We start from the raw sequence: 27910 nt of genomic DNA on the forward strand, positions 1-27910 counted from the left end.
CAGATGTCCTGCTCCATCATCCTTTAGGGTGGAGTGTGCTTGAGATACTTGCTGTCACTGCCATGTTTTCATTCGGCGAGGTTAGGCCCGGCTTGTCAGGCACTGAGCTGTAAGTGTTGGATTGTGGTTTGGAGTGGACGTGTCAAAGTGTTACGTAGCATCCTGCTGTTCATCTGAGGTATCACGCGACTTTGTGAAAGCAGAGAGATTTTTAAGAACTCACAACATGTTACTCCTGTCACCATTTCTTATTTTGATAAATGTTTAATTTCCCCTATGAATTGAAAACCTTAAATGTTTTATGAATTAATAAAATTACCTTTGGTCTGCTGCTTGTCTAACAATATCGTTTACCACTGCTTTATATACATGTGTGTATTATCTACTGTTGAGAGAATAACTAGTTTGTCCTGCAGCAGTTTTGTGAGTCAGTCCCCATCATTTTTACATTCTCACACACTAGAACACTGCAAAGACAGCAGTTGTGTTCAGGATCAAGGGTCTACCAGTAGAACATCCTTCACCAGCTGGTGTTCCAGCAGTGGTTTGAAATTGTGCCTGAGATACAAAAGAAGTGAAGTGAAATAAAAGAACGTGATGAGAGGGTTGTTGAGGAAAACTGAGAGTGATGTGATGTGTGTGATGTGAAATGCTGATTTTATGTGGCTGCTTGTGAAAAACCACTCGACATTCAACAAGAGTCATGAGTCAGAGAGAGTTGCATGTAACGATCCTTCTTCCAGAACAAAAGTTCTAAGGGGGCTGCGTTAACTTTCTGTATTTCAATCACATGTTGAATTTCTGTGTCCCTTTATTACGTAATTTCAGTGTTAAGGGTCACATTTAATTTCTCAAGTGTTTAATTTGATTTAATTCTGTTACATGTACACAGTATTTCTGATATGAATCAATAATGAGAGGGGATTGGTCCTCAGAGCAAAGTGTGCCTGCAGCAGCAGCAGCAGCAATTACTGGTAAAAAAACAACACTGGGACTGTAATGATGTAGTAGACTCTTGCATTCGGGACTACAATCGACAAGTACTTACATTTTTAATACTTGAAGTATCTAAAAGCAATTTTGTATTTTCTTTTAAATTCACAAAAATAGTCTGAGGTAAACCTGGGAATACTTGTGTACTTTTTAAGTTAAATGTACTTCCTCCACCACTGCTCAGAGATTTTGAGTCAATATTGTTTAATCTGGGACGACCTGATAGCTGAATAATAATAATTATAATCATACTACCACTACAAATAATCATAATAATAATTCGGTATCCACAATCATTGTGGCTTTGTATGTCCCACTTCAGTACAAATATTTTTAAACTTACTAACTCTTTTGGTTTGACAATACTCCACAGTAAGTCGATATTCTCAAAGCTTGTTTTCTTGGATGAGGCCCCATGCCATGGAATTCTTATGTTTGCTAGTCTTCTACTATAAAACACAAAAATAAGGATACAAAATATAATAAAAGATATAGTGGAAAAATGTATATACACATATAAATGTGTATAAAAAGTACAGTTTACACAGTACAGATCAGTACGCTTCATGAAGCTTGTATAAATGTCTTGTATAAAAACAGCTGGAAAGAGAAACCATATAAAACAGGGTGTGGTGAAAGACAAGACTGCTCACATAAGTTTCATGTATATTGTAGATAAAGTGTGTTAACAGCATCGTGACAGAGCTGGTGCAACATTCCTAAAAGTTGCAGTACGTCTTCCTATGGAGTCCCAGCGTAAAAAAGAGAATTAGCTCAGACACTCTAAACCAATAGCAGGGTGATGAGAGTGTGACGAGAACTGGCAGCAGCAGCTTTGCGGGGGAAGCGGCGATCTTCTTCACTCTGCAGCTGGAAATGACACGTGGTGTTTGAATTGCGATTATGCTGATCCTCCGAGTGATTCCCCTCAGGTGACGCAGGCAGCCGTGGAGGAGGAGGAGGAGGAGGAGGAGGAGGAGGAGGAGGATCAAGAGGGATGAAGAGAGAGGAGGAGGCTGAGAGGGTTCCGGCTCTCGCCGTGAAGAGTGTGACAGTTTTGCTCTGCTCTGATAAGAAGAGCGAAGCTTTACTTGGTCAAATAAGGCTGAGAAACACAGGAGAACCCATTCTTTTCCATATTTACTATTAAGTGTTGGTAGTTAAAGGAGAACCCACATAGCAAACTTGTTTTGATTAGGCCCACATACTGCCGGGAACAATGGCACTTGGGTGGTCCACTCCTGTTTGTGAGATCTGAGCCACAAATAAGATAACGTGTACCAAAGGTGGCCTAAATTAGCTTTGTGCTATTGGTTAATATTCACGATTCATTTACATTGGCTACTTAAAAGTCCAGTGTGTAAGATTTGGGTGATGGGTAGTGAAGCATCTGTTGGCAGAAATTGAATATGAAGTAATCCTAGTGATGTTTTCACAAGTGTGTTTCATCCAAATTGTACAATTTGTTGTTTTCTTGACAAAGACCCACATTTGTTTTTGGGATATTTCAGCTCACATCCATTGTTTAAATAGGCCAGAAGTGCCACATCTGTACGCTCTCTCTGCAAATGCCAGTAAAGAACAAAACCGACAATGCTTTTAAAGGTTTCTCAATATGTTCTGACTTCCTCATTCTGTCCGTTTTTCTTATTGCCCAAGCTCAAGACTCTAAAAATGCTGGAATCAGCTGAACTGACAGAAAACTCCACAGGTTGCCAAACCTCCCAAATGAAAAAAAAATACTCTGGGTTTTGTTTCCAAGCTCGTACATTGGAACTGCACGAGGAAGTCATCTCTTTGCAGCCGTTATCAAAATGGAGGAACAGTTACAAAGATAGAAAAATCCAAATCCACTTAGGACATGTTAGAATTGATTTAGGACAGAACTGATTTTTTTTCCACACTGGCTCTGTGTAACACTTTCAACATGAATCTAATGAAATGAAAAATGAGCAAAAGTAAAATAAAAATAAAATAGTTGCTGGAAGAATATCACTGGAAATGTTATATGTGCATTATTCGTTATACTGCAGCCTCCTCTATCGTATTCTTCCTCTCATCACATCATATTTACTGTCAGATGGCAAACCAAGTCTAAAAGTGCGTAAATGTTTTACTGATGATTAGGAATTTGATAAATCTACTTATGTATGACTGCAGTCTGAGGTGCTATTGCACTGGACCATGTATTTTTGAATATTTCGTCGGTTCATCTCTAGGGAAGGCAGACTTTTACTGTACATGTTTGAGTCTGCATGTTCAGGCTGCCATGGTGACCAGGCACCATCCACGGTCTTCACAAGCAACACTAGGGGGCGCTCAGAGCTTGACTTTGAGAACGTGCACACAGACTGGATTGGAAGTCGCTTTGGATAAACGCTTCAGCTAAATGATATGTAATGTAATGTTATGTAACGGATGCCTGGTCTTAACATAATATATTATTTTATATTTAAGTGAGAGAGAAAACTGTCTCAGTTAAATATCATTGAATCTGCTTTGGTCAATACAATATCACAAATTCACCTCAAGGGCCTTCACTGCACCTGCCTATATCTTTTCTATCTTCATGGACAAACACCTTTAAAATGGACCTCTCACTCACACACACACACACACACACACACACACACACACACACACACACACACACACACACACAGTATCAAACCTTGCAGTCGGTGGATTCTTTTTACAGACAGAAAAACTAAATAGAAAAAGATGAAAACCTGAGGGGGAGGTAGATATCTTGAGTTCAAATAAATGAGGCTGAATTTGAAGGAGATGTTATCTTGGAGAGAGAAAAATGGCGATAAAGATTCATTTTCACTGATAGCCTTTCTGATTTATATACATTTGTCGTGAATCTGAGATGTCTGTGCAGTTATCAACGTGTCAAGTAATCTGACTTGGGCCCACTGTGTGTAATACAACCCTATACATAGAAGTGGTGACAGGTAACAGGGCCTGTAGTGATAGACATTCACACAAGACCAGACTTTACAACTGAATGACTCATTTAAAACTAAAAGCCTCAAACAACCAAAAACATTGAGGCCATCATTTTTAAACTGCATGCACCAGTGGTGCACACTAATGAGGAGAAACAGGTTAAGAAGCCGACAACAAATTATATCAAAACAAGTTCGGCTCACTTGATGATAGCAGGAGAAAAGCAGAAATGAAAAGAAGCAGAGGCCGGCATCAAGGAACAATCCAACACTTTCCAACCCAGGACACTGTTTTTGTTTTTCTTTCAGAAGGTAGGAGTCTTTTTGGATATGATGGGAGATGAATCCCCCTCCTGGTCGCCAGCATCAGTGGCCTCTTCCCCCTCGGGTGCGTCTGCAGTGGCAGAGGCCGAGGCGTAGTCTTTGGCAGGAAGTGCTCGGACATCGAAGGGGTCGCCGGGTGTTAAATCTGCAAGGGTGTGTCTCAGGGTGGTTGTGGTCCTCTCATATTAACAGCTCTCTTCAGAAGGAGGCGGTGAGGGTCACTGCGAATCAACATGGTTTTGTGCTGTGTCTTTGAATCACAGGTAAATAATCAGAATACAACAGTGTGTGTATGTTTCTGCAGGGGGTCACAGAGGTCAGGATTGTGTATTCATGTGATCACAATGTATAAAAACACTTGGCAAGAGCCTTAGAAATAGATGAATGCAGCATTTATTGTTCAACATGGTTTCAATTAAATTAAATTTGACCTTGCAAATCAGAATTCAATAATTTCTTGTTATTTGAAACTTAGAGTTGAGGGATCTTAATTAATCACTATCTGCTTCATCAAGGAAATCATACACACATCGTTATAGCTTAGATTAACTAAACTTGAATCCAAACAAATGTGTGTTCATGTTAAGTCAGTATGTTCAAAGTTTGCTTTGGAGAAACTAATGCTATCATTTCTCCACTTATTCTAAGATGAACATAGGAATTTTTTGTGCCAGCTGAAATTCTCTTACAATGGTCCTGGCTGGTGAAATGTGAATTAAGGTGGAAGGTGACCTGCAGGCAGAGGGACTCTAATAAAACCAATTCTTATTTTATATTTATCTTCATCATTTTATCAGTCATTATTGACCTGCCTTTGTTTCCTCATTTCCAATCTTTTTTTTTCTGATTTACGATAGCGTATCCTCACTTCCTGTTAATATTGTTTTGCTCTGTGCACAGCTGGGTGGATGGAGGGTGTTGATATCGTTTTTATTGCTTTCCTTCTGTCAATCAATTTCTGTTAAAGTGCTATATTCAAACGTCGGCTGGATTGATTTGCATATGGTGTCATTTCAAATTATTTCATTTTATATTGACAAACTAATTTGAATGATATATATCTTGAATCACGGAGTCAGTGGAGAGGTGCTGAGGCTGCAACAAAAAAAAATACGCATGAATTCATTCAGACTTCAGAAATATGCTTTCAAAGCTTCATGCTGCATTTTAAACTTGAGTCATATGGATCAAATAAATGAACATTTTGTTTTAAAACACAACATATGCTGTAATTCGGCAGTTCAGTCCCAGTCTTCCCCATTCCAAATGCCGAAGTGTCCTTGGGCAGGATACTTAACCCCAAATTGCCCCTTCTCATAGAAGAAGTGCTGCACATAGATGCACTGTATGAATGTTCATGTGAATGTGAATGGGTGAATGTGAAACTGTACTGTGAAGCGTGGTCACCAAGACTAGAAAAGCGTGATATAAACACAAACCATTTACCATTCAGTGCGCACAGCCACACGACTACAGACTGACGAGTGCACAAACACATGATTCCACATTAATTGGCGCAGGCTCTATGATAAAAAAAATCCCATAGTTTGTTTTATCAGCTCAAAGTACTTCACCCAAGGACACTTTGAATGCAGACCGGAGGAGCTGAACCTTCTGAATGGTGGATGATCTGCTGAGCTCCTCATCCAGAAAATGCTGAAAACAAGCTTTTCTAAATTGACATTTGTTCCCTCAGTCATTCACATGAACAAAAACTGCTGTCGGGATTTCAAGGATTCTACTTTTCAGTGTTGACTAAGACAACTGAATATTTTTTACCAAACTGTGATGCAGTCTGTGTGACACTGAGAGTCTCAAACACACAGAGCGGTGATTCCTACCCTCTGTCCAAGGACAGCGTTCACGGGCTGCGCTGTCGACGGCGTTTGCCTCGACCACAACATTCGGGCTCTGCTCCTCCCTGGCATTGGGCGGCCTCTTGATGTACGGCCAACCGTCCTCCTGCTGGCTCTCACGCTTTCTTTGTTTAGGGCAAAACAGAAAAAAAACAAAACAGAATGAAAGCCTGAATTACTGTAGTGTGAAACTGAGAGGAAAGAAACAGCTGTTTAAGTCAGCTTGGATCTTGGTACACAAATAACAAGACACACAATACATGTGATGTTTTCAGTATATCATCTGCAGCAGTATATGACATATCTGTATTATTCTTGTGTGAAACAGAAAATACAGTAGTAGTTAATGATGTAGACTGTTGCATTGGGGGAATACTTGGCAAGTAATTTTACTTTTAATCCTTCAAATATATTTAAAAGCAAGTACTTTTAATCAGGTGGAATATGTTACTTTTTTTGTCTATTTATTTGTACTTTTACCTGAATAATATGCTAATTGGGGGAACAGCAGAAGCAGAAGGTACCTGCCCGAACTCCACCACTTTAGATGACAGGGTGTGTTTGAAGAAACAAACAGAGATTCATAGTTGTGCACAATCATGTCTGTTTGTTTGCATTCGTCTTTTTTCTGACTCTAAACCAACAGGAGCCAGGTTTACCTCCAGGCCTCGAGGGAGCCTCGCTACATCCACGATGCTGTACTGGAGACGTGAATACACACAACAGGAGATTGGACAATCTTCTTCATTTGTGTCCTCTATCCATTTGGTGAACGAGTCCCCCCTGAAGTTATAGTAACTGCTTGAAAGAGCCGCGGTTGTCATGGTTATTGTATTTTTGTCCTCTTTTATAAAGAGAGTTTTCAGTTCAAGGTTTAAACTGTGTTTTTGTTACGTTTTGAATTCATGTTTTAAGTTTGCTCCATCTGTGTCCCTCACTTGTGCGTTCCTCTATGTTCCACCCTGTGCTTCACCCCATGTTCATCTCAGTGCTCCTCTGTTTCCCGTTTTATTTTGTAGTCCCTGCTCCTGGTGTGTTTTCCCCACCGGACCTCCTGCCCTCGTCAGGCTTCCCTGTTCGTCCTGTGCCACCTGTCTCCAGTTAGTCATCAGTTCAGTGTGCATTTACTTCTTTGTGCTCCCCCATGTATTTGTTGGTTCGTCGTCTTTGAATGCCGTTCGTGTGTCTCGTCACCTCTCGCCAAGTTCCCAGTAAGTGTTTCATGTATTTCCCTGTGCTACTCCCCTGTTTTGCCTGAGAGCAACTTTTGTTTTATTGAGGATTTCTTTTTGTTACGTTCACTTTTTGTTACAAACATTGTTGGTTCTGCGTTTTGGTCCCACCCTCTCCCCGCACCGCATTCCCCCTGCCTGACAGTAGTGGCCCAATCCAATCCATCCATCATATATACACTACATGAGGAGTCTCAAGTGAACCTGACGCAATCTGAGCTGGACTAAACGTCACTCACTGCAGTGCCCATTGTAAACTTACCTGTGTTGTTGGCCTGTGTTAGTGCTGCTTCAGAATTATCCCTTGTCATTAGTGAGTCCTCCTCAAACATTACTGTCACTTTTTATTCTTTATGTGCAGAGCTTTTTAAAAACAGTCCGCGGGTTAGGGTATGTACGCTCTAGTGTGTGTGTATCTACCCCAGACACAGACTTTAAGCTAATTATACCAAAGAAGATCTTTTTACAGGAAGAGACAGTGAAGTAACCTGGTGTGTGTCTTTAGAGCAATTGCCCTCACACCCTGATATTGAAAACAAAGAGCTGAAAGAAGCTTCATAGAGTGGTGGGGAAGAGCAGAGTTGGGGATCATTCTCAGTGACTGCCAGAAGCACTGTACAGTCAGCTTGATCCATGGTCCATAAAAATGTTTTTGGCGTATCTTTACATTAGTAGTATTCGTATTTTTTGAATCTGCAGTTGTGTTATGAGCAGGTCGGTCTCATCACCCTGCTCTGGGCGGATAACACGTAACAGGTTGTAGCAGCTTATATGGATCAGTGCACTGGCGTGTGAGTGACGGTGATGTTTCCACCGCGGCCTCGGTTACTGTGAATCTTTCTGGACGGGAGAGCATTACCAGCTGAGCCGCTGTCGACCCTCCCTACCCCCCCCCCCCCTCTGCTCAGATCAATTGGTTTGGCCAGATCACTTCACCCTCAGCAAGCCTGAGTGCCTCCTCTTTACTCCTCCAGCATTAACATTTACATGAGAGAAGATATGTAGCGAGCTTTTCATGCCAATTTCAGTCAGATTGGATTCACTGAATGAGGTAATTGAGGAGAGAGCCAGTGTGTGTGTGTGTTTCTTTTTCTTTCTGAAGCAGATAGTGAGACTGGAGAGCTGCTGTCCTCCATCTTCTCCATACTAATGTCTAAAGCTCAGGGCTCACTGTATGATGATTTTCATCTTAATATATTATATAATATCATAAAAACAGGTACACACGCTCACACAGATGACATTTTTGTACTTGCTGATTACTAATATTTCGGTTGTAATTTAAATGTGACCATTTCAATTTCAGGACTTAACCAATAAAGCGTGCAGTCTTTCCCTTTCATGAATATTCTTATCTGATTGTTAAAGATTTGGATTTTAAGCATATAAGTATAACGATGGGAAATATCCACCTCAAATTAACTGATGGCACAGGGGTGTGGGCGGACATTGTGTATCTGATGATTTGTGTAACTTTATGACATTCACCCAGTGAGTGTGATTGTTGAAAAGTGATTGTCCTTAAAAAACCGCAGCAGCATGTTTGAAAGGCAAACCGATAAGATGAGATCAGAAAATGCTCTTTAGAATGAAAACACTAATGACCTTCTTTTGTTGTTGAGGTTGGATGGTCATTCCACCTCTACCAGGACACTGAATCCTCATATTACCTCTGCCTTCGCTTAGAAAAACAGGAAATTTGGATTTCTGTTATGTAAATTCTGCACAGACATATTATGGTGTCACGTGGAGTCTCTTGTAACTGCTAGCCTGAAGATTCCATGCCCTCTTGCTGTGTTTATATTAAGTAAACTCAAGAAGACAACATGTGTATAAGCTAATATAACTTTAATACTTACAGCCTAGATTTTCCATTTGATTCTCCAGTGCCATTTACTTCTAATAAAATTAACAATTACATTTTGTTCATCTGCTTCAGAGAAATGTTTGAGTTATGGTTAGTCAGTTGGCTTGGTTCCACTCAGGCCTCATACAATTTTGACATGTTTTTATCTTCTTGGATACACAATGACCCCCCCTCCCATAAAATATTGAGCATGAAATGCAATTATTGTACAGCGGGAGAAGAAAACAAGGCGGTTATCGTTCCTTCGCTGTTCTTAATTAACTTATCCACTCTGCAAAAAAGATTTCTGGCCTATAGGGCACATTGTAAATTGGTTGAGGGAGGCCTGCTTCCTCTTGAGATGTGATAATCCAAATAAACATCTCTCTCGCCAGGATACCTCAGAGAAACTCTGCGTTTTTCGTGCTCTGAAAAGAGTGAGCAGGGGGGAGCTTTGTTCTCGTGGTTTAGCAGAGGAGGGGGTAAACTTTAGGCAGAGTTTCTGTCATTCGGGAGCCAGCTAAGCCCTGATTGATAAAACTGGGCCTGTGTTGTGAGAAGCGTGTCGCACTCCCCAGACAGGCCTGCTAATAACACTAAGCAGGAGAGGAAGGAAACGTTTGACTCTATCTTTCACGCACAGGATGTCACTCGCACTTTTGATTCCTCTTCTGAGGCAACGAAGCAAACACACATAACGCGGTGAAACCATATGGCATGAATAAATAAGTTATTTTGTGGAGAGGGAGCTTTTTATCCAGGCTACGTTCGGATAACAGCTTTTTGTTTGTGATTTTGAACTGTCAACCCTGTGACGAGGTGGAGTCAACTCCCAGTGTTGGGATGTTTTTCTTTCTGCTGGCAACAGTGGCTGAGAACAATCAGAAGCAACCTCGTTGTCCTATAGTAGGATTCACTGACAATATGTTCGCTGGTATATTGGACTGCTACTGCTCATTAAAGGAACAATTCTCAGGAAGTTTAACTTTTTGCTGTCTTTTCTGGGAGTGAGATAAGAAGATTAATATGAATATTACATCTGTTAAAGGGATAGTTCACCCAAAAATTCAATCATCATCTACTCACCACTAGGCTGATAGAGGGATGAGAAGAGTCCACAAAACACTTTAGAGTTTAAGGGGTAAACAGCGTCGCTGTCAGATCCAAAACAATTGAAGTAAATGGTGACCAACGCTTTGGCCTCAGTTAATGCTCCACCCTGCTGGTGAATCCTGTTTTGCATCATTACTTTTTTCTTTTCTCTTCTGTCTTGCCCTCACAAACAAATATAAAGCATCCTCGGGTCCTGTGAAAGGCGCTACATTAATTCAAGCCATTATTTTCACTTCTTTTACACCAGCCTAAATGTCTGCTGTCACCCTCCTCCTAGTTACCGCCGCAGTAACCGCAGCTATTGTGATTTCTGGCGATACTCGTGAATTCCCGTGAGATCAGATCAGTGAGTTGCTGCTGCAGTGATCAGCATAGTGGTGAGTAGATAATGAGGGAATTTTCATTTTGGGGGGGGGAACTTTCCCTTTAAGCACAGAGCTGGAGTCAGGACATAGTGAGCCTGGATTAGCATGAAGACTGAGCACAGGGGGAAGCAGTCAGCTAAAGAATGGTAAATGGTCTGCACTACACAGCACAGCACTAGAAGCAATTGCATGATTAACCATGCTCCATCCATTTTAAGTTGAACTTAAGTGCCTTTAACTAAGCTGTTTTATAAGGTTATTATATTATTGTATTTTATTCAAGTTATTCTACACAGTTCTATTTAATTTGTATCATTTTCATTTCTTTTACCTCTTTAGTCTTTTGCACCAGTATTTTGAATCTTTTATTTCGCTTGGAAATTGCTTTAAAATGGGCTTTCAGATTTTAAAATAGTTTTCTTTTAATCTTGTCTCTGTGTTCACACAACGTCCCAAGGATAGAGCCGCCCACCACAAGACCCATAAGTCTCGCTGATTTGCAAGTTACTTTGGTTCATTTGTAAATTCAGATTTCTAAAACCAGGGCAGGAAACTGATCATAAGTATAGGAGTAATTCCATCCTGCAAACCAAACCTTGATGAGATTATTCTCTTTTCTCTGCCTGCCGGAAGAAAAACTTTGATTGTCCTCTTCTCTCGCTGTCGGCAGAACAGCTGCCACTAAATGTATTTCTGTTTTTCAAGGTTTTCAGCCATCAAACTGATTTAAATGTGGTTTCACATGAGTGTAGACTTTAATTTGGTTTGTCTTTTTTATCAACCTATCATTCTCTTCTGCCATGGGGATTATTATCTCATAATCTGAATTGCTTTGATTGTTTTAGCTATAAGGTTTGATTGAATTTAAGGAGACTGTTGACCCAGAGGATGCAATCTACTCATATGCTGATGTTTTTCATCATGATTCATGAATTATTCCCTGGGAAATTGATGAAAATGCCTCGGTTTATTTCTCAGCCTATGTCCCCACCTTCCACCAAACTTTGTGGGAATAGCTTTTGTAGTTTTTGCATGATCCTGGTGAAAACAGACACATGGCCTGGGGTGAAAACTTTTCCTTTGTTGAATAAGTTAACAGTAGAGGAGGGAGTCAAGCTGAAATCAAACCAGGGATGTTATGATTCCATTATCACCACAGGTTACCCAGCGATATTATTAATCTTTTTATCTGGAGTGGAGGAAATTCAGGCGATTCAGGTCACTCTCAGACATTTTGCACATTTCAGGAATTGTGTTACCATAGTGATAAATCAGAAAGTCATGTAACTCATTATCTTAACAGCAATTAGGGGAAACGTGTGAAACACTGCTGAGATTTCTTCCTGTTCTGCCCCAGTCCTATAATTTTTGTCGGGCCTGTCTCATTAAGATCCCATCAGTTTCATTTCCGATCCTGCATCTCTCACTAGCAATGTTTTCCCATGTCGAGTATCACACGGTGACGGTTTCGCACGAATAAATTAGAGTCCAGGTCCATGGCATCCTTGTTGTGTGATACACAACATTCATGAGAAGAAGAATCAGGGGACACGGAGAGTTTGAACAGCTATTTACAGATCATTTGTTCACCAAAACCTAACACCCACAATGATCTTTAAGTTATAATGGCTTATTGTTCTATCAGTTGTGATAACATACTCCCCCAAGTGATAGGATGATATTCAATGATATAGAGAGAGAGATGGGGGGAGGGGGGGATGAGAGAGGACAGAGATTCCTTGAACAGTTGTTCATCATCAGGTTTCAGCTCTGACAAACTAGTTGTTATGAAGATGTGTTGACATCCCTGCAACTTAGTCGGTAGAAGGAAAAACTAACCTACCGTTGGTCACGCGATCACATAAGAAGCTGTAGTTTATTATGTCAACCTTTTTATTTGGAGATTCAAAATCTGAAATGTCAGAACCTGCCCCTCATTCAACCATGTCACCTAAAATGTAGGCTGACTGGTGCAGTGCCCGTTCTAAACCTTCCTATTTGGAATGGGCTCTTTGTTTGGCTGGTTGCAGCTTTCTCGGTGAAACTGAAAAAGCGACCTGCAGTAATTGAGCCGCAGCAAGCAAAGACCTGCTGCTGGATTATATCCACAGGAGCCTGAAGCCACTGCTGTTCACCTGCTCTTTCAAAGAAGCTCCACTCAGTGCGCAGAAACCCCGAACTGGAAAATCAATTATCAGTTTTGTCATGCTCAACAACATCACTGACGTTGATGAATCCCGGCCGCTGCTCTAACAGAGCACTGGTCGACTGTCTATACGTTTAATTAATATTGAAGGTATCCAAATCACACCAGCACTGCACTTCCTTGGGCTCTTAAAGGGATAGTTCACAAAGAAAATGAAAATTCAGTCATTATCTAGTCACCACTATGCAGATGGATGAAGTTTTTAAGAGCACAGAATCCGTTTGGAGTGTCAGGGGTAAACAGTGTTGCAGCCAAATCTAATACGATTTAAGTCAATTGTGACTACTTCTTCATCTAAGTGTTTACCCCTGAAACTCCAAAAGTGTTTTGTGCACTCAAACACTTCACCCACTCCTCCATCAGAATAGCTGTGACTAGATGAGATGTGAACTATCAATATCTAACAACACACACGTCAAGTATGATGAACGGCTCTCGGAGACTTCTGGATTTACTGGACAGATACAGGACAGCAAATGTCTCTCGGAAAGTTCAGTTGAAGTTGTCTCTTCCTGATAACTTTTCTTCATCTAATTTGGGTTTTGTTTGAAACCTATCTGATGAAACCTGACCTATCTGCTTGTTCATATTTCTTTGGAGCAAACATTTCACATTTTCGGAGGCAGACAGATATTTATCCTGCCCTGAACACACGGTCAGAATACTTTAAATTCATGCAGGGGCTGCAGGACACCAGGGGGCAGGCTCAGCAGCTTGATTTTGCCGTACGTGGTTGAAACCGGCGATGGAAGGGTTGTTCAGCTTCACAGTTTCATTTCCATGAACGAAGGACAACAAAACAAAAATCATAAGATTAACCTTGTAGCTCAGTTGTGCTGAATCTTGATCAATGCTTTACAAAAGTACACTTGAACAGAGGCTCTAATTATTTAGTGCCTCTTTGTTTCACTGGCCACGAAGTCCTCATTTGTTCAAAGTGCGGTGGTCTGTTTATTATTTCTCTGCTTTTTGTGGAGACAGAAAAGGATTCCAGTAATATTAGGGCCGCAGATATGATTGATCTTTCACAGGGAGATTAGTGGTGCATGAGGAGATTTGCTCTGCTTTCCATGTTATTACTGAAGACGTGTGATGAAGGAGGCAGTCTGTCCTCCTCGTGCTACAGAATTCACCTGGTTTTAGTTGTGCAGGAGAGTCATGGGAATAAAAAACAACCCCAACTCCTACAGTTTTGCATGTACTTAGCAAAATCATAGCAAGGTTGTTCTGCAGTGATTTTTTTTAAATGACTATTGAATGAATTAATCTTTTGCCGTAAAAGTTTGAAGGTTGTATTTAAACATGGACGAGATACAAAGTCACATATTTGTTTTTCAAAAAAGGAAGACTCCTCTTACAGACTTAATCATTCAGTTATTACTAACCATGAAACACAGTTTCATTGAAAGAAGGAGGCCTTTTGTTGTACAGAGAGAAAGGTTGCTGTGGTTCACAAGCAGAAAGGTTAGATAGAACAAAGGTGCATAGAACAAAACGCAGGTTGCTGTATTATGGATTCAAAGCAATACACCCCAGCTCTTCATTACAGCAGCTCATAGTACAGTTTCCTCTTTGGAGTTATTGTTCAGTACAGATTTGATTTAAAAAAAGTCATTGTTTTGCACAGAAATAATGTGTAATGTTAAATTTAGATAAACTTTCCTTGAGGTCAGTGAGCTAAGCTAACTAGTTAATCAAGTGTTACCTCATCCTCTTTGCTTATATGTCTAACTACAACTCTGTCTCCTAAAGATTATTTTCTATAAAACAAGCGTGTTACAGCAAATATGTTCTGTCGTGGTTTCCTTTTTGGTTTTTCTTACAGATTCCTCACTGTTGACCTTGAGTTTGAAGCTGATCACTCATTGAGGCCTGTCTACTTATGGGCGACCAAATGATCTGGTTTTAACACTCCCATGATAGGGGTATGTGTAATAGCCATTTCTCTATTATACCTAATTGTTCCAGAGGGTATATTTAAGCTTTACATCCACCAGGCTACAGTCAGTTTGTCAGATTTGTATTTAGTGTCAGATTTGAATCGGTGTCTGAAACAGGAGAGGTTTTTCAGGAGTTTGGTTTTGTCTAAATGCTTCCCAGGTGTTTTGCTCTATCTCTTTTTGTTGTGCGAGGGATCTCCTTTCAGCATCCACTTATGGGCTGCTGAGCCGATTTTTGTCTAACTTGGTTTTCAGTGGCACCTCTGCTGCGTGCAAACTTTTCATGATTGTACTCAGAGAATTTGGAATTTAAGGAGAATTTACTTGGATGGCTCAATTTTTTTGGGAGGGGAGGGTATAGGTTTTTTTTCTTCACGTCAACATTTTTTCCCCATTTTTCCAGGGACTGGAGCTTCACGAAAAACGTTCAGAGACATTTGGGGAACTGATATCTGCGACTGGTGCTGCTTAATTGAATTTTAAGGGACTGTTGGGCTTTGGCGGAGCTCTGCTAAATGCCATTCTAGACTGTGGGACTGAGGCTGGCATCTTTTTTACTTCGTCTTTCCTCTGTTCAAGGATGTTAGTCAGGGCATCATCTGTATTTCCACCTAATGAGGGAGCAATGTTCTGAAGTTCCTTCCTCCTGAGAGGTCTTTGCAGAGTATTTCCACTATTGTTATTTAGCTCCACACTTTTAATTTGGATCTCTTGCCATGTTAATGCCAGGGTGGTTAATCTTACTTTCATGTTTTTCTTCCAAGATTCTCCTGCAGAGCTGATGATCTAGGTGACTGGGTTGAGAGCATTTTGTCCTTCAGGTTCTCTAATGTTATCTCCTGACGTGGGCTCATTCTGGCATGTTTCAAGAGTTTTGTTTAATAGAGCAGGGGTACTGAGGTCTTGGTTATCAAAGGTGACTCAGGAATCCAAGGATTTGTGTGTGCAGTTGAAGAAGGGTTAGATATAGTCCTGCTGTCCAAGAAATCACGGTGTGAGGAGCCTCTATCATGGATGCTGATTGACAAGGTGAAGGAGCTTTGAGAAAGAGAAAGAACTTTTCTGTTGCGTCTTTGTCTGCACTGTAGCAGTTTGGGGCTGTATCGACGGTGGCTTTCCAGGTCAGCTCTCTCATGATGGTTTAATACTGTTATTCTATATTTATTGCTATAACGTCCTGAGGTTGATTTTCCAGCAATGTGGTCAGTATGGCTCTGAGAGGGATTTCATGGTATACTCCCAACAAATTGGTTGTCGTAATTGGTTTGCTCTCTTGTAGGCTAATCTTAAAGCTGTTCATTTTCCATCAAGGCGTCCCTCTTGGATGATTTAATAGGGACGCCTGTTGGCCAAGTATGGAACTGTTGGTATTTTGCCATGAGTCACCTGTTCCAATGGTGTGTAGAGGACAGCCAGTGTGTGTGTGTGTGTGTGTGTGAATGAGGATGAATGACTTCTGATTGGTGTGGCATGTCTGAGTGTGTGTGTGTGATTGGCTTGGCAGGTCTGAGCATGTTAATGACTTCTCTGCAGGTTCCTGTGGCACCTGCAGCGGATTTTCACTAATCACAGAATCCTGGTCATTCCTTCACTCTCATCGCCAGATTATAAAGTCAGACTACGTGGTAGTGTCACTCAGTAGTTGGCTCTTATTCATTTATTTGCTCTTCCCTTTACCTGCAATCACAATCTGTGTCTTTGTCTGTCTTAGAGACGCTGTATAATTCGCCTGTCTGTCCACTCTGTGTCCTGCCTGCCCATCTGTCCTGCTGGAATCCTGTCTGTCTGTCTGTCTCCCACCTGGTCGTCAGTGGAAGCTCTCCTGGCTTCCACCACTACAACGCTGCCTCGCTCATTCAGACCACGCGGCAATACACGCCAAGTTTAGCAGGCACATCAGAGACGGCCTGATTCCACCATCGCTAACCTGTGCTTAAGAAGTCAATTCATGAAGATGTTTCCATTAGTTGTTGTTGTCTGAGTCGTGCATTTGGAACAAGTTCCTGTTCTTTCTGCAGCGAATCTTCTCTTAGACGTATTATTTTAAGAGATTATTACCAGGTCATGGGGCTCCTGGTTCAATTGTGGTCAAAAGTATTCCTCTATTTGACACTTCTATGTGCAGCACTTTCTCTCTATACAGATGTACACTGCTAACACAGCCACCAGGGAAAATTTTGACACTTTGTCATGTAGAATGGGGGAGATTGGGATCAAACCACTGGCCGTCTGGTTAGTGGATAACCAGCTCTACCCTCCGATCTACCGCCCCCTCACTTTACCCTCGTAATAGGGATACTGTACTGGACTGTACGTCCACATTGTTTTTTTTTGTGGAGGTTTCATAAAATTGGCTCCATGTCATATCAGACTGGTTCTGCTCTGCCTCAGTTGGCCTTTTTGTATGATTTCACACACTGCCTCATTCTCCATGGGGACGGACAAGAGGAGGTTGGCAAGCAGCATTCACAAATATCATGGGGGAGATACTTAAAGGTTGTCCAAATGATCCATGTCCATGAGATAGTCATTGGAACGCAGTTTGATATTTTTCCAGTGCAGCGGCTTTGCTGTATAACGTGTCTGACTAGACTGTAGTTTGAGACAAGGTTGTGTGACAGTGTGACATTTCCAGGACTTGAATATGCCAATGTCAATGCCACTGGTCCAAAGCAGAGCCACGAACCAACATGTTGATAATAAGAACAGTATAATATCCTCTTTTTTAAATTCAACAAGCAGATATAATGGCCCACAATAAAAACTGGCTGGGCTAGTGGCTAACAAATAAAAGATCTCTGAAACATTATTTTGGACTTTAGTTCTTCTTCACAGCAGCGGTGAGTTTCATATTTGTCACTGTTCTCGAGGTGCATCAGTTTGTTTTCAGGTTTTTGTGATATTATACTTAATACTTCCATCGATATTGTTTATATACAATCTGTACTCTTCATTCAACATCACCTGACTTCCTGTCATTATTACTATGGCCACCAGAGGTTATCCAATACAATTCCTAATGGTCAATATTTTAAAGATGACCTTAGGAGCGATTGTTTCTAATAGATATTCTTCCTCTACACTGCACATTTGATGTGTGTACCTTAAACATGAAGGGGTGCAGAAGGGTGAAGATGTCAGTTTGCTGGAATTCAAGCAAGACCCAGGAGAAAGAGTTTACAGGCAGCACAAAACCATAAAATGGCATGTTTTAGTGTGTTTGGTGTCGTTGACAGCTGAAGCACACGCTGAGATGGTGCTTTGTTGCGGGTGCAACAGGGGAGGGTCTGCAGCACCGCTTGCATCTATACATATAGGGCTTGTGTCCCCTAAAGGCCAAGTAAATCTTATCTTCTCCCCCCTCTGATGTCTTTGGTTGCCACAGTGCTTTTCTCTCCCTGAGCAGTGTGAATGCGACGATGGATTTAGAAGTGTCTGGGTCTTAAAGCTTTTGACCTTTCATTGTAACAAATGGCAGTGGCAGTAACCCTCCCGAACAGAGTTGAGCAACAACAAAAAAACAGGCCATTAGTGCCACGGCTCAGTGACCGAGCCTAACGTCAACTCTCCCACTGGCAGGATAAAGAGTCACTGAAGTGGTCTAACAGCACAGGAGAAATTTTCCAGATGAGGTAAAATAAATCCGTCTTATCCAGCACCACCTCCTTCCAGCTAAGTCTAAATCCTCGCCCATAATTCCAATGTCAAAGAGAGTGAGCATGACACCATGGCAGGGGAAAGGATAGACAATGACTCCGGGCTTCCTGATGAGCCAACCAAAACATTATGGACTAACCATCTCGTGAAGACATGATCTGAGTCCTCTGGAGGACGCGGACAGCTTTTCGGAACTGTGGACCGAGCTGTGGATGACATTTTGTCCTGAGTGACATGTGGCAGAACAGAGGGCAGCTCAGACAATCAGCTCATGTGAGAAGGGAAGCTGTTGAGATCGAGTTTGCAAAGAGCTCAGATATGAAGAGTGTAGATGGGAGAATATACCACAAAGAGGAAGGAGGATCAAATTTGAATTTCACCAAATGTTTTTATTAAGTATGCTAGAGGCATAAATAATCTTGATGTTTGAATTACTGTTGAATAGATGCTCTAACTCAGTGGTAGTGGTATTCACTTAACTATAGTGTATAGTGTGAAAGGCAGAGCAAGACAATTTTATTGAAAAAGCTCCTTTCATACACAGAGGTAGAGTCAAGGTACTTTGCAGGGACGTTGGAAAATAACGTGGAGACAAAAATGAAAGAAAACAAATCTGAAAGCACAGTTTAAAACAATTAAACAATTAAAAAGTAAAATAAAGGATTTAAAAAAGTAGAAGACATGAAAAGATTAAAAGAAGTCAAATAAAGAAAAAGGATAGATCTGTGTGAAAATTCAAAAATGCGCTGAGAAGGAAAAAATAATAGAAGAGTGTAGAATAATAAATAAAAATACAAAATGTAACATAACTCAGTTAAAGGTTCAGTGTGTAAGATTAAGGTGAAAGAGAGAAATTGAATATAAATGAATCCTAGCACTGTGTTTTCATCTAAATTGTATAACTGTATTTCTTTACCCTAGAATGTCCCCTTTATATTTAAATACTTTATCTTTACATCGGGAGGGGGTCTGTTTCAGCCTCATCTATAAGTTTAAACTTGAGCTGTAAAACTTCTGTGGCTTTCTGGCAGCCATTGCAGGAACGTAAAACCACGGGTGATGTTGGCTGTCATTTAAGATTTGGTTAAAACTCTGGCAGCTGAATTTTGAATGAGTTGTAAGTGCCTGTTTGTCTTTTTAGGAAGTCCTGTTAACAGTCCATTGCAGAAGTCAATTCTACTGGATATAAAAGGATGAATCCGTTTTTCCAAGTCTTGTTTTGGTCATGAGGTCCCAGCTCATATAAGCTGATAAAAAAAAAAAACATATGAAAACAGAATGTCGCTGAATGAAACCCACATTTTTACAAAGCTTTTATCATCTGATTCCAAGAAATCAAACTCTATAGTCAACCCGTTTGACTGTATTTCATCCACAAATCCCTTAAAGTTCAAATATTATTACCACAAGAAATAGGATTCTTCAAAAATGTAATAATTGTCCTTATTAGGGCAGTTCATCCACAGGTATGGGCTGCCTCAGAGTCATATGATTATTATCACCTCCATAAACATACACCAGCTTATTGCACCTACACACACACAGCCAGTGTGCAATGTTTCCCTTTTATGACTATCTTCTTACACACATACTCACACAATATACATATAATGACAATTCATGAAGAAACCATGGTTTCTGTTCTAAAGGTTCTAATAGTTTATTCCCTCAACATTTTGAAAATAGCAAATCATTCGTGAAAATGCACCTTTATAATAACAGGTTCTTGGAGTTCATACTTTAATATTGTTCCAGGTCTCTATTATTATTTTACGATAACAAAAGTATGATGGAGTCACATTTTAAACATTGATCTGAAGAACTACCATCAGATCTAAGTATTTTATTGTATTTAACTTGTCATTCATTTAAACTGAAATAGACAAAGGGTTTCACTTATTATTTTAAATGCGAGTTGTTGACATTTGTTCCAATTTTTGAGGCTGAGTAAAACTTAAATCAGATGTAGCAAACATAGAATTAGTTCTACACCTCAAACGTTTTCTGGTGTGAAATATAACCTTGTCGACACAACTTTATATCTTGTGTGCACATCCTGTTCACCCATGACGTTGTCCACACAAGTTGTTTTGTTCACACAAGATATTATCTTGTGAGAGTGAACATGATATCACCAGGCTGCTGTAGCAGGAAGATGGGTAGTTTTCTGGTTATTACAATGTATGCATATAAGCACACAGGTTTTGTTTGCACAAAAATGAAAATGCATGTTTCAGACACTATAAGGAACTAATTAAGAACATAATACATTTCTTTACATTTTGCAGAGCTGTTACTCGTTCGATAAAGTTCCCCCCATCCGGTAATCTAAATATTCAATGGGATCTTTGTGTGTGAGTAAATGGCGACCGGAGTGAAAATGGAAATGCAAGTGGTACCCTGCGATGCATTATTCATTCTGTCTCATTTTCCTAACTTTATGCAAATTGATGAGAAATAATTCATACAGATTACAACAGAGCGGGGCAGCGCTGTGTTTCTGACATCCTGCCACCCTGCACTTACATTGTACGACACCCCCACCCCTTTTCCTTTTTTTTCCTCTTTTTCTCCCAGACAGCACGATCTCCAATAGAGTTTTGATGACAGGCCATTCAGCAATAAAAACAGAGCTGCGGCTGCTTCTGTGTATTCGGTGAAATATGATGAGCTTCATGTGGCAGTTTTCAGAAGATAATGTTAAGGCTGAGGATACTTTATATTCTGAGTTTATACATATACCTCCAGTGACTTCCCCTCTGCCAAGTGCCACTGTTATAATTTGGGCTGCCAGATACCATCTCTGAGAGCAGATGTTGGTTTTGGTCTCTGTACAGTCACTCAGGTTTAGATAAAGCTGCTGAAGCTTGGTTTGTATTGTGTTTGTGAGGAGAGAGATTAGGTTTGCAACTGTAACCTTTGGTTCATGAGGAGAAAACAAATTCTAACAATAACCTGAATGGGGCTCTGATAGGTCCCACTCGCTGAAACTAAATGACCCACGATCCTCTGCTTCCTGTGAGTGATGTCACAGACCAAAATATAACTGTTGATATTTGAAAAGTTTCCATGGATATCACGGATAAACGCTGGTTTTGAATGGCCTCAGCTTTACTCTTGAACTTTCTTGGCCTGACTCCTCTGACGATGTCTCAGTTCCACACTTCTCACATAGTACCTGCTTGCCACAATGAAGCTGTTTTCAGACATTAACCTGGTCCGGACTTTCTCTGGAGTTGACCTTTTACACATTCACAACACACAGAGACACGGAAATCTCAGGAGCGTTCAGGTGAGGGGTGGTGCAGCAGGCAGAGGCAGGATTTAACAAATACATTCTGCTGCAGAGATCACTTTTAAATTTTTTTTTTTTTTTTTTACAGCACATGGACACCTTTTCAGTTTTATTGCGTGTTGACATCAACATGCTTGCTTGCTTGCGGTGAATCCTGCGGTGGATCTCCCAATGTGTCCTCACATCAGCTCCTCCAGCCTTCCTGCGGACTTTATACCATGGAGGTCCGGAGAAACGCTGGAGAAAGCTTGGAGGTGTTCTCTGGGACAGTTGCGTTCACACATACAGCCCCTCTGGAGAATGTCCGGAGGTTCTCCAGAGCTCAGTGTGTCTTAGAGCAGCTTTTAGTAGAGCGGGAAAAGACGTTCAGGGTGAGGAGTGGGAATTAGAGAGGCATCATTATTCTTACAGCAACTACACTAAACTGCAGCCTATACAACTCCATACTTTACACAGAGATGGATTAAAATGACATACACTTTAATATACTGCTAATATTATTTAACCAAATGTTGACATATTACTTTAGATTCAATTTATAAATAATATAATAATTTCCCGCAATATTGCCCTGATGAATTCTTATGTAGTTTAAAAATAGATCAATTCCCATCCAGCCTACTCTTTCCCCTTACAAATGACTGTTTTATATGTTTTTTCCCCCTTGATTCATCATGTATTTGTTTAATTGATTATTTCTGATCAATGCTAATAATTTAACCAACACTTGGAAATTAAGTTCCACAGCTGACACATCCACAGCTGTCAGAAAAGTCTTTGAGCATCCTCACATTTCAGTTTTCAGCAACAAGAGCCAAATCCAGGCCGCTTCTTATCCAGCGCCGATCGCCGTCAAGTTAATGACAATCATAACACGCCCGGATAGCAGTTCACTGTGATTTCAAAATAAAAGCCCAATTTGGAGAACAGTTTGAGAGTGAAATATGTGCACATTAAATAAAGCAACAAGTGTAAGTGCACGATGCATCTTTTTTGACGTTGCATCGCATGGTATTTAATCACCCAGTGGTTTATTTGGCTGAGGAGCTGCAGCATGTTTGCAGCTGCATGTCAGCAGGCTGATAAACTCTCTGATAAAGAGGTCAGGAAACAAGTGTTCACCCTCTGCCGCATTGCACTGAGGTTACAACATGCTGAAGAGACATGGGGCGCAAGAGCACATAAAATGTTGACTGAATAAAACCAGCCTGTTTTAATCATGAAACGCTAGCCCACAGTTTGTTCTCCCTAAACCGAAAATCTGTTCCTGTTTTTTCTGATTTCCTGAAATATTTGGACACTTCAAACTAAGAAGCTGTGATATCTGAGCTTTAAATACATAAAAATAAATAAAGAACTGCTGATGCTGACAATTCCATTGACCCTAATGCAAATTAAATTATGAGATGGATAACACACCGACAATGTTTTCATTTTGAGAAAGATTTGGTCCGACCCATGTTTCTAAATGTTACAAATTGGTATAAGGAAGGCAAACTGTGGGTGGAGTCGACCACAGAATTGCGTCAGCCACTTAAAACTGACCTCAATGTGAAATCCTCTACAAAAACCACACAAAATAACTCATTATAGTTTTGAATGAAAACTCTAAATGAAGATGATGGACGAACAAAATAGGGCTAAAGTTGATATAATACCCTCTTTGACTGAGCTGCCTCCCTGGAGAAAAAAGTGTTTTATTATTATACCTGCTGCATAAATATGAGTAGCCTAATAGTTCCAAAAGGTTGAGCAAATCAAATCACAATGTGAAATATGAAAACATAATGATGCAAAGCCAAGCCCTATGCCCCTTTATAATGTGACACTGTGCAAACTGATTTTTAATTCTGGACTTGCAGTCTGAAACGTTTTAAAGAGTTTATTTTCGAAGTTTGAATATTGGGGTTTGCAATTGGATAGATGATTGTTAAGCTCATGAAGCAAAATCCTGTGACTGTTTCAAGTAGCTGACAGGAAATATAGCTTATTTGCACAAATGTGTTTCTTACGATAAGATAAGACCAGATAAGTTCATGAAGAGAATTCTTGTGCAAGTTTGCTCCAAGATTACAGTATCACAACATATAACGGAGTGCAGAGAATAAAACAGTACCGCAGTAAAGGGATAGTTCATCATAAAAAAAAAACTACACAATGCCGATGGAGGGGAGGATGAAGAGTTTGAGTCCGCAGAACATTTCACCCAAAACATGGTGTAAATGACACCGTTTCGTGTCCAATTTGAATGTCAGGGCTTACAGACACTTGGATGACACCACAGGAGCAGTATGGAGGCATTTTCTGTTTGAAAGAAGTGGTCACCAGTTGTATTGGATTTGGCTTCAACACCGTTCAGCCCTGAAACTCCAAAAGTGTTTCGTGCATTCACACACTTCCCCCACTCCATCAACACAGTGGAGAAACTCTAATAGGCGAATCTTGTTTTTTGGGTGAACTATGCCTTTAAGACTAAACATATAAATGTAGTATATACAGAGTAATGCAGAACCAGTGCCTGACAGAAATGAGAATAAAATAAGTTTGAACTAATACGAGACAGAAGTGGAAGTGAGTAGTAATGATAATTGTTTAGGGGGTAGACTTTTTTTTCTAGGTTACAGCAACGGGCCCTCAAAATGTCTGTGCACGTCCCTGCCTTACACAATCCATATAATAACCCCCAGTGTTAGTCTGTGGTCGCGCGCGTCAGACTTTTATTGTGACGGTGCAGGGGGGGAAGCGGAGCGCGCGAGTCTCGGCTGGCTCGACGGCCGGAGGAGCGAGCGAGGGAGGCAGAGCAGAAGAACGGCGAGGAAAGGGAGGACGAGTCGGCGGCACCGAGGGTCACAGGGATGTACAGTAAACACAGGCAGAAAAATGGCCACACGTCACCGGCGACATGGGCACGTCTGCTGGTCTTTCTTGCCGTCCTGCTGCTGAGCGGAGCTCCGGGAAGAGCCGGCGGACACACCGGGGCCGAAGGTAAAGAGACAGCGGCGAGCATGTCCAACTTCTTCCCGAACATCTACCAGTTGCTACTGAGACCCCGAAAAGCTCAACACAGGAGCGAGTTCAAACTGTGCCATTGAGCGTGTTTGTGTTCGGCCGGAGCGAGGAAGGGCTCCGTTGTGCTGCCACTCAAACTTTTCTCCCGCTGCTCAGTCTTTACATGAGGACGAACCAAAACCCTATGTAGAAAAACGGCAATTCAATGCCGCGTTGCTTCTCAAATCAAACATGACCTGCGATGTCTTTCTCGAACTGCCCTTGTTTGTTGTCCCCCAAAGCTTTAAACCCTAACTATTCTTTTCACTGTGACACATCTGTACTTTTCATCCTTCAACATCTGCTGCCTTACATTGAAAGGAGCTTGGTATGTGCGAGGGGGGGGGGGGGAAATAAGGTGAAACGCTGCTAAAAGTTGACTTCATTGAGTGGTGCTTTTCTCGCCGAAAGTCAAAGAGGATGTTAGCTTTTCAAAGAACTAAGAGTTATGTATATTTCCTGCGTGTTTTTATTGAGCTGTGTGAAGAGCTGCGTTGAATTGTGATATTCTTCAAACTGCTTTCGGGCGAGCGTGTCCCTCATCAAAGGCTTTCTGTTAACAACACTACGTTTATACTCGATTTCTTTCTTTCTTCAGTCCAGTATAACGAAATATCGTAAGTTTATCATGTATTTAGGCATGATGACTAGATACATGTAGTATTCATGTTAAAAATAATCCCCCCCCCCCCCAGGAAACTAAAAGAAAGAAAGAGTCCAGTTCTCTTTTTGCCTTGTCCATAAAAGGCAGAGTTCAGAGTATAGTACTGGTACAGTAGAGAAGCACACATTTCAGCCAGTTATACCACAGAGGGTGTGTTTTAAAAGACTTTTCATTATTTGAACCCTCCACAAATTCCTTATTAGATTTATCTGTTCACTTTTAAGGGACCGTCTTAGCTTAGAGGTCCTGGCAGGAAGTCTGTATTTGAAACAAGCTTAAAAACCTTTCATTGAATGTATTCAGCACCTTCCCTCTGTCAGGCAGCCAGGGGAAGGCAGAGCTGTGAGATAGTGGCTTGTATAATGATGCATCAGTCTGTCCAGTCATGTGGGACTGACTGAGCCTCCCCACGGCAAAATGAGACTCAAACAATAACCCCCATTCAAAAAAAAAACATGCTTCAACTTAATGTAGTTAACCGTCTCTCTCTGTGTGTGTGTGTGTGTGTGTGTGTGTGTGTGTGTGTGTGTGTGTCTGTGTGTGTGTTTGCGAGGCTTGCTTACAAACCAATTACAAGGTCAAGTGTTCAGTTAGAGGAACATATGTGCCTTCAGTTAATTTTTGAGTCAACAGTCAGTCGCAGACTAGGAATGCTCTTACCACTGCTCATCAATGGTTCGATCCCTATGTTTGACATATTTAAAAAAATGACTAACACAGTAGTCAGCCTTTGTGATGAGAGCAGTTCCTGTGTTTGACAGTGTACTCTTTCTTGTCTCACTTAACTGGAAGGTCAGAGGTTAAATTAATTCTGTAGAGCTGGTAGACATTCAGTAATTTCCTTAAGAACAACTGGGTAAGTGTATACCGGCCTCCAAATACTGCATTGTATAGAACATATAAAAAAAACAAGAGATTACATGCTTAAAGGGAATGAAACAGTAAACTAACACATTCAAACAAATCCCTCAAGGGAGCAAAGTTAAGAAAAACCTCTTACAGAACCAAAATAATAAAAAAATTATGAAGTATTTAAAGGAGCTTATTCCAAAGCCTTTTGAAAGAAGTCTGTTTTCAGAAGCTATTTTAGAGACTACTAATCTTGCAAGTCTGAGTTAAACAGATAGTTAGTGCTGAAGATGTGGTGCCCCGACAGCAAAAGCTCTGTAACCCTTCATTCTTACATCCTGATGTGGGTAGTACCAGTGAGATCCTGTCTGAGGACCTCAGAGTACGTGCAGGTTGATAAGGGGAAAGTAATTCAGCGTCTGGGAAAAGGCCATGAAGTGCTTTAAAAGTCATAAATAGAATCTTTAAATGGATTCTGTGTTAAACTAGTAGCCTATGTTGAGACGTTAATAGGGGAGTAATATGATCTCTTGGGTTTTGTCAAGAGTCTGACTGCTGTAGTTTGTACTATTTGAAGTCTATGAATAGTTAAGAGACCATAACAGAAATCTAAACATGAAGAAAATGTAGTCTTAAGTTCCGACATGAGGTCTTTTAGCATGCTTCGTCATCTGAAAATGAAGGTTTGAGTCAAATATGACAGATGTTTCTTAGAGAAGACCTGAGAGGCTTTTAAATTTATCAGGGTCAATGCTAAGGATCTGCCCGTTATCTGGATTTTAACTGAATTTAGCAGACATTCTGTCTTTAATGTCACTTAGCTAGTGTTGATAAGCTAGTGTTGTTTTAAGCCTTAACCGGGACATATATTTGAGTGTCATCAGCATACATTTTTTTTCATGCTTACCAAATATTTCACCAATTGATATATTAGAAAACAAGAATTAGTCCCAAAATGGAGTCATGGGGCACACAAAAATGTAAGGGGGTGAAACATGGTCACCAATAGAGACAAGTAGGACATAAATCCCTGTCCCAGTTAAACCCAACCAGTGTTGCATCCTACTGATGGGAATATTGTGCAGTGTCATTGCTGTGGTATTTTCTGAAAAATGGAATTTTCCATATATGTAGTTGTGTATCAGACCCTCTACAAATTGTAAAGCCACTGACCTTTCAAGGAGTTTAGCTGTAAAGGGCAGCTAAGAAAAATGGTACTTGCTCTAATTCACTGGGTTTAGCCCAGGATTGGTTGTATTCAAGCGGTTCGCAGATATTTTTGGTCACAACCAGAGGACAGTGTCAGTTACTGAGCAACCAGGGGGTGCTGGCATGTAATACTCAGTGGACGAAGTCAGAAGCATAACATCCACAGGACTAGATAAGCAGAAGTTTGTTTTGGGAGATTTGAGTAAATTGACAGCTTAGATAAGGGGATCAATAAAATAAAATAACAAATGTTACATTATGTAATAATAAAAATCCACTCTTATATATGACATGATTGATCAATAGTAGTAAAATGGACTTTAAGACTGTATTAAAACAGTCAAATGTATTTTTTTTCATTA

The 27910-nt window shown here is 40.6% G+C and overlaps 1 protein-coding gene and 1 long non-coding RNA gene across 2 annotated transcripts in view; both read left to right on the plus strand.

Annotated features, from left to right (window-relative positions):
- Positions 1 to 7251: 7251 nt before the first annotated feature.
- Positions 7252 to 16677, plus strand: LOC138406429 (uncharacterized). The gene is made up of 3 exons (XR_011239888.1): positions 7252 to 7335; positions 16360 to 16451; positions 16538 to 16677. It is a non-coding gene; the product is annotated as an uncharacterized lncRNA (long non-coding RNA).
- Positions 16678 to 24498: 7821 nt separating this feature from the next.
- Positions 24499 to 27910, plus strand: part of adam19a (ADAM metallopeptidase domain 19a) — a 195635-nt gene continuing 192223 nt past the window's right edge. Inside the window, exon 1 of the mRNA XM_020100203.2 lies at positions 24499 to 24763. Within this exon, the coding sequence (XP_019955762.1) occupies positions 24634 to 24763 (130 nt within the window). The 5' untranslated portion in view covers positions 24499 to 24633. The remainder of the gene's footprint in view (positions 24764 to 27910) is intronic.

The sequence above is a fragment of the Paralichthys olivaceus genome, chromosome 22, assembly GCF_024713975.1.
Source record: "Paralichthys olivaceus isolate ysfri-2021 chromosome 22, ASM2471397v2, whole genome shotgun sequence".
NCBI lineage: Eukaryota > Metazoa > Chordata > Actinopteri > Pleuronectiformes > Paralichthyidae > Paralichthys > Paralichthys olivaceus.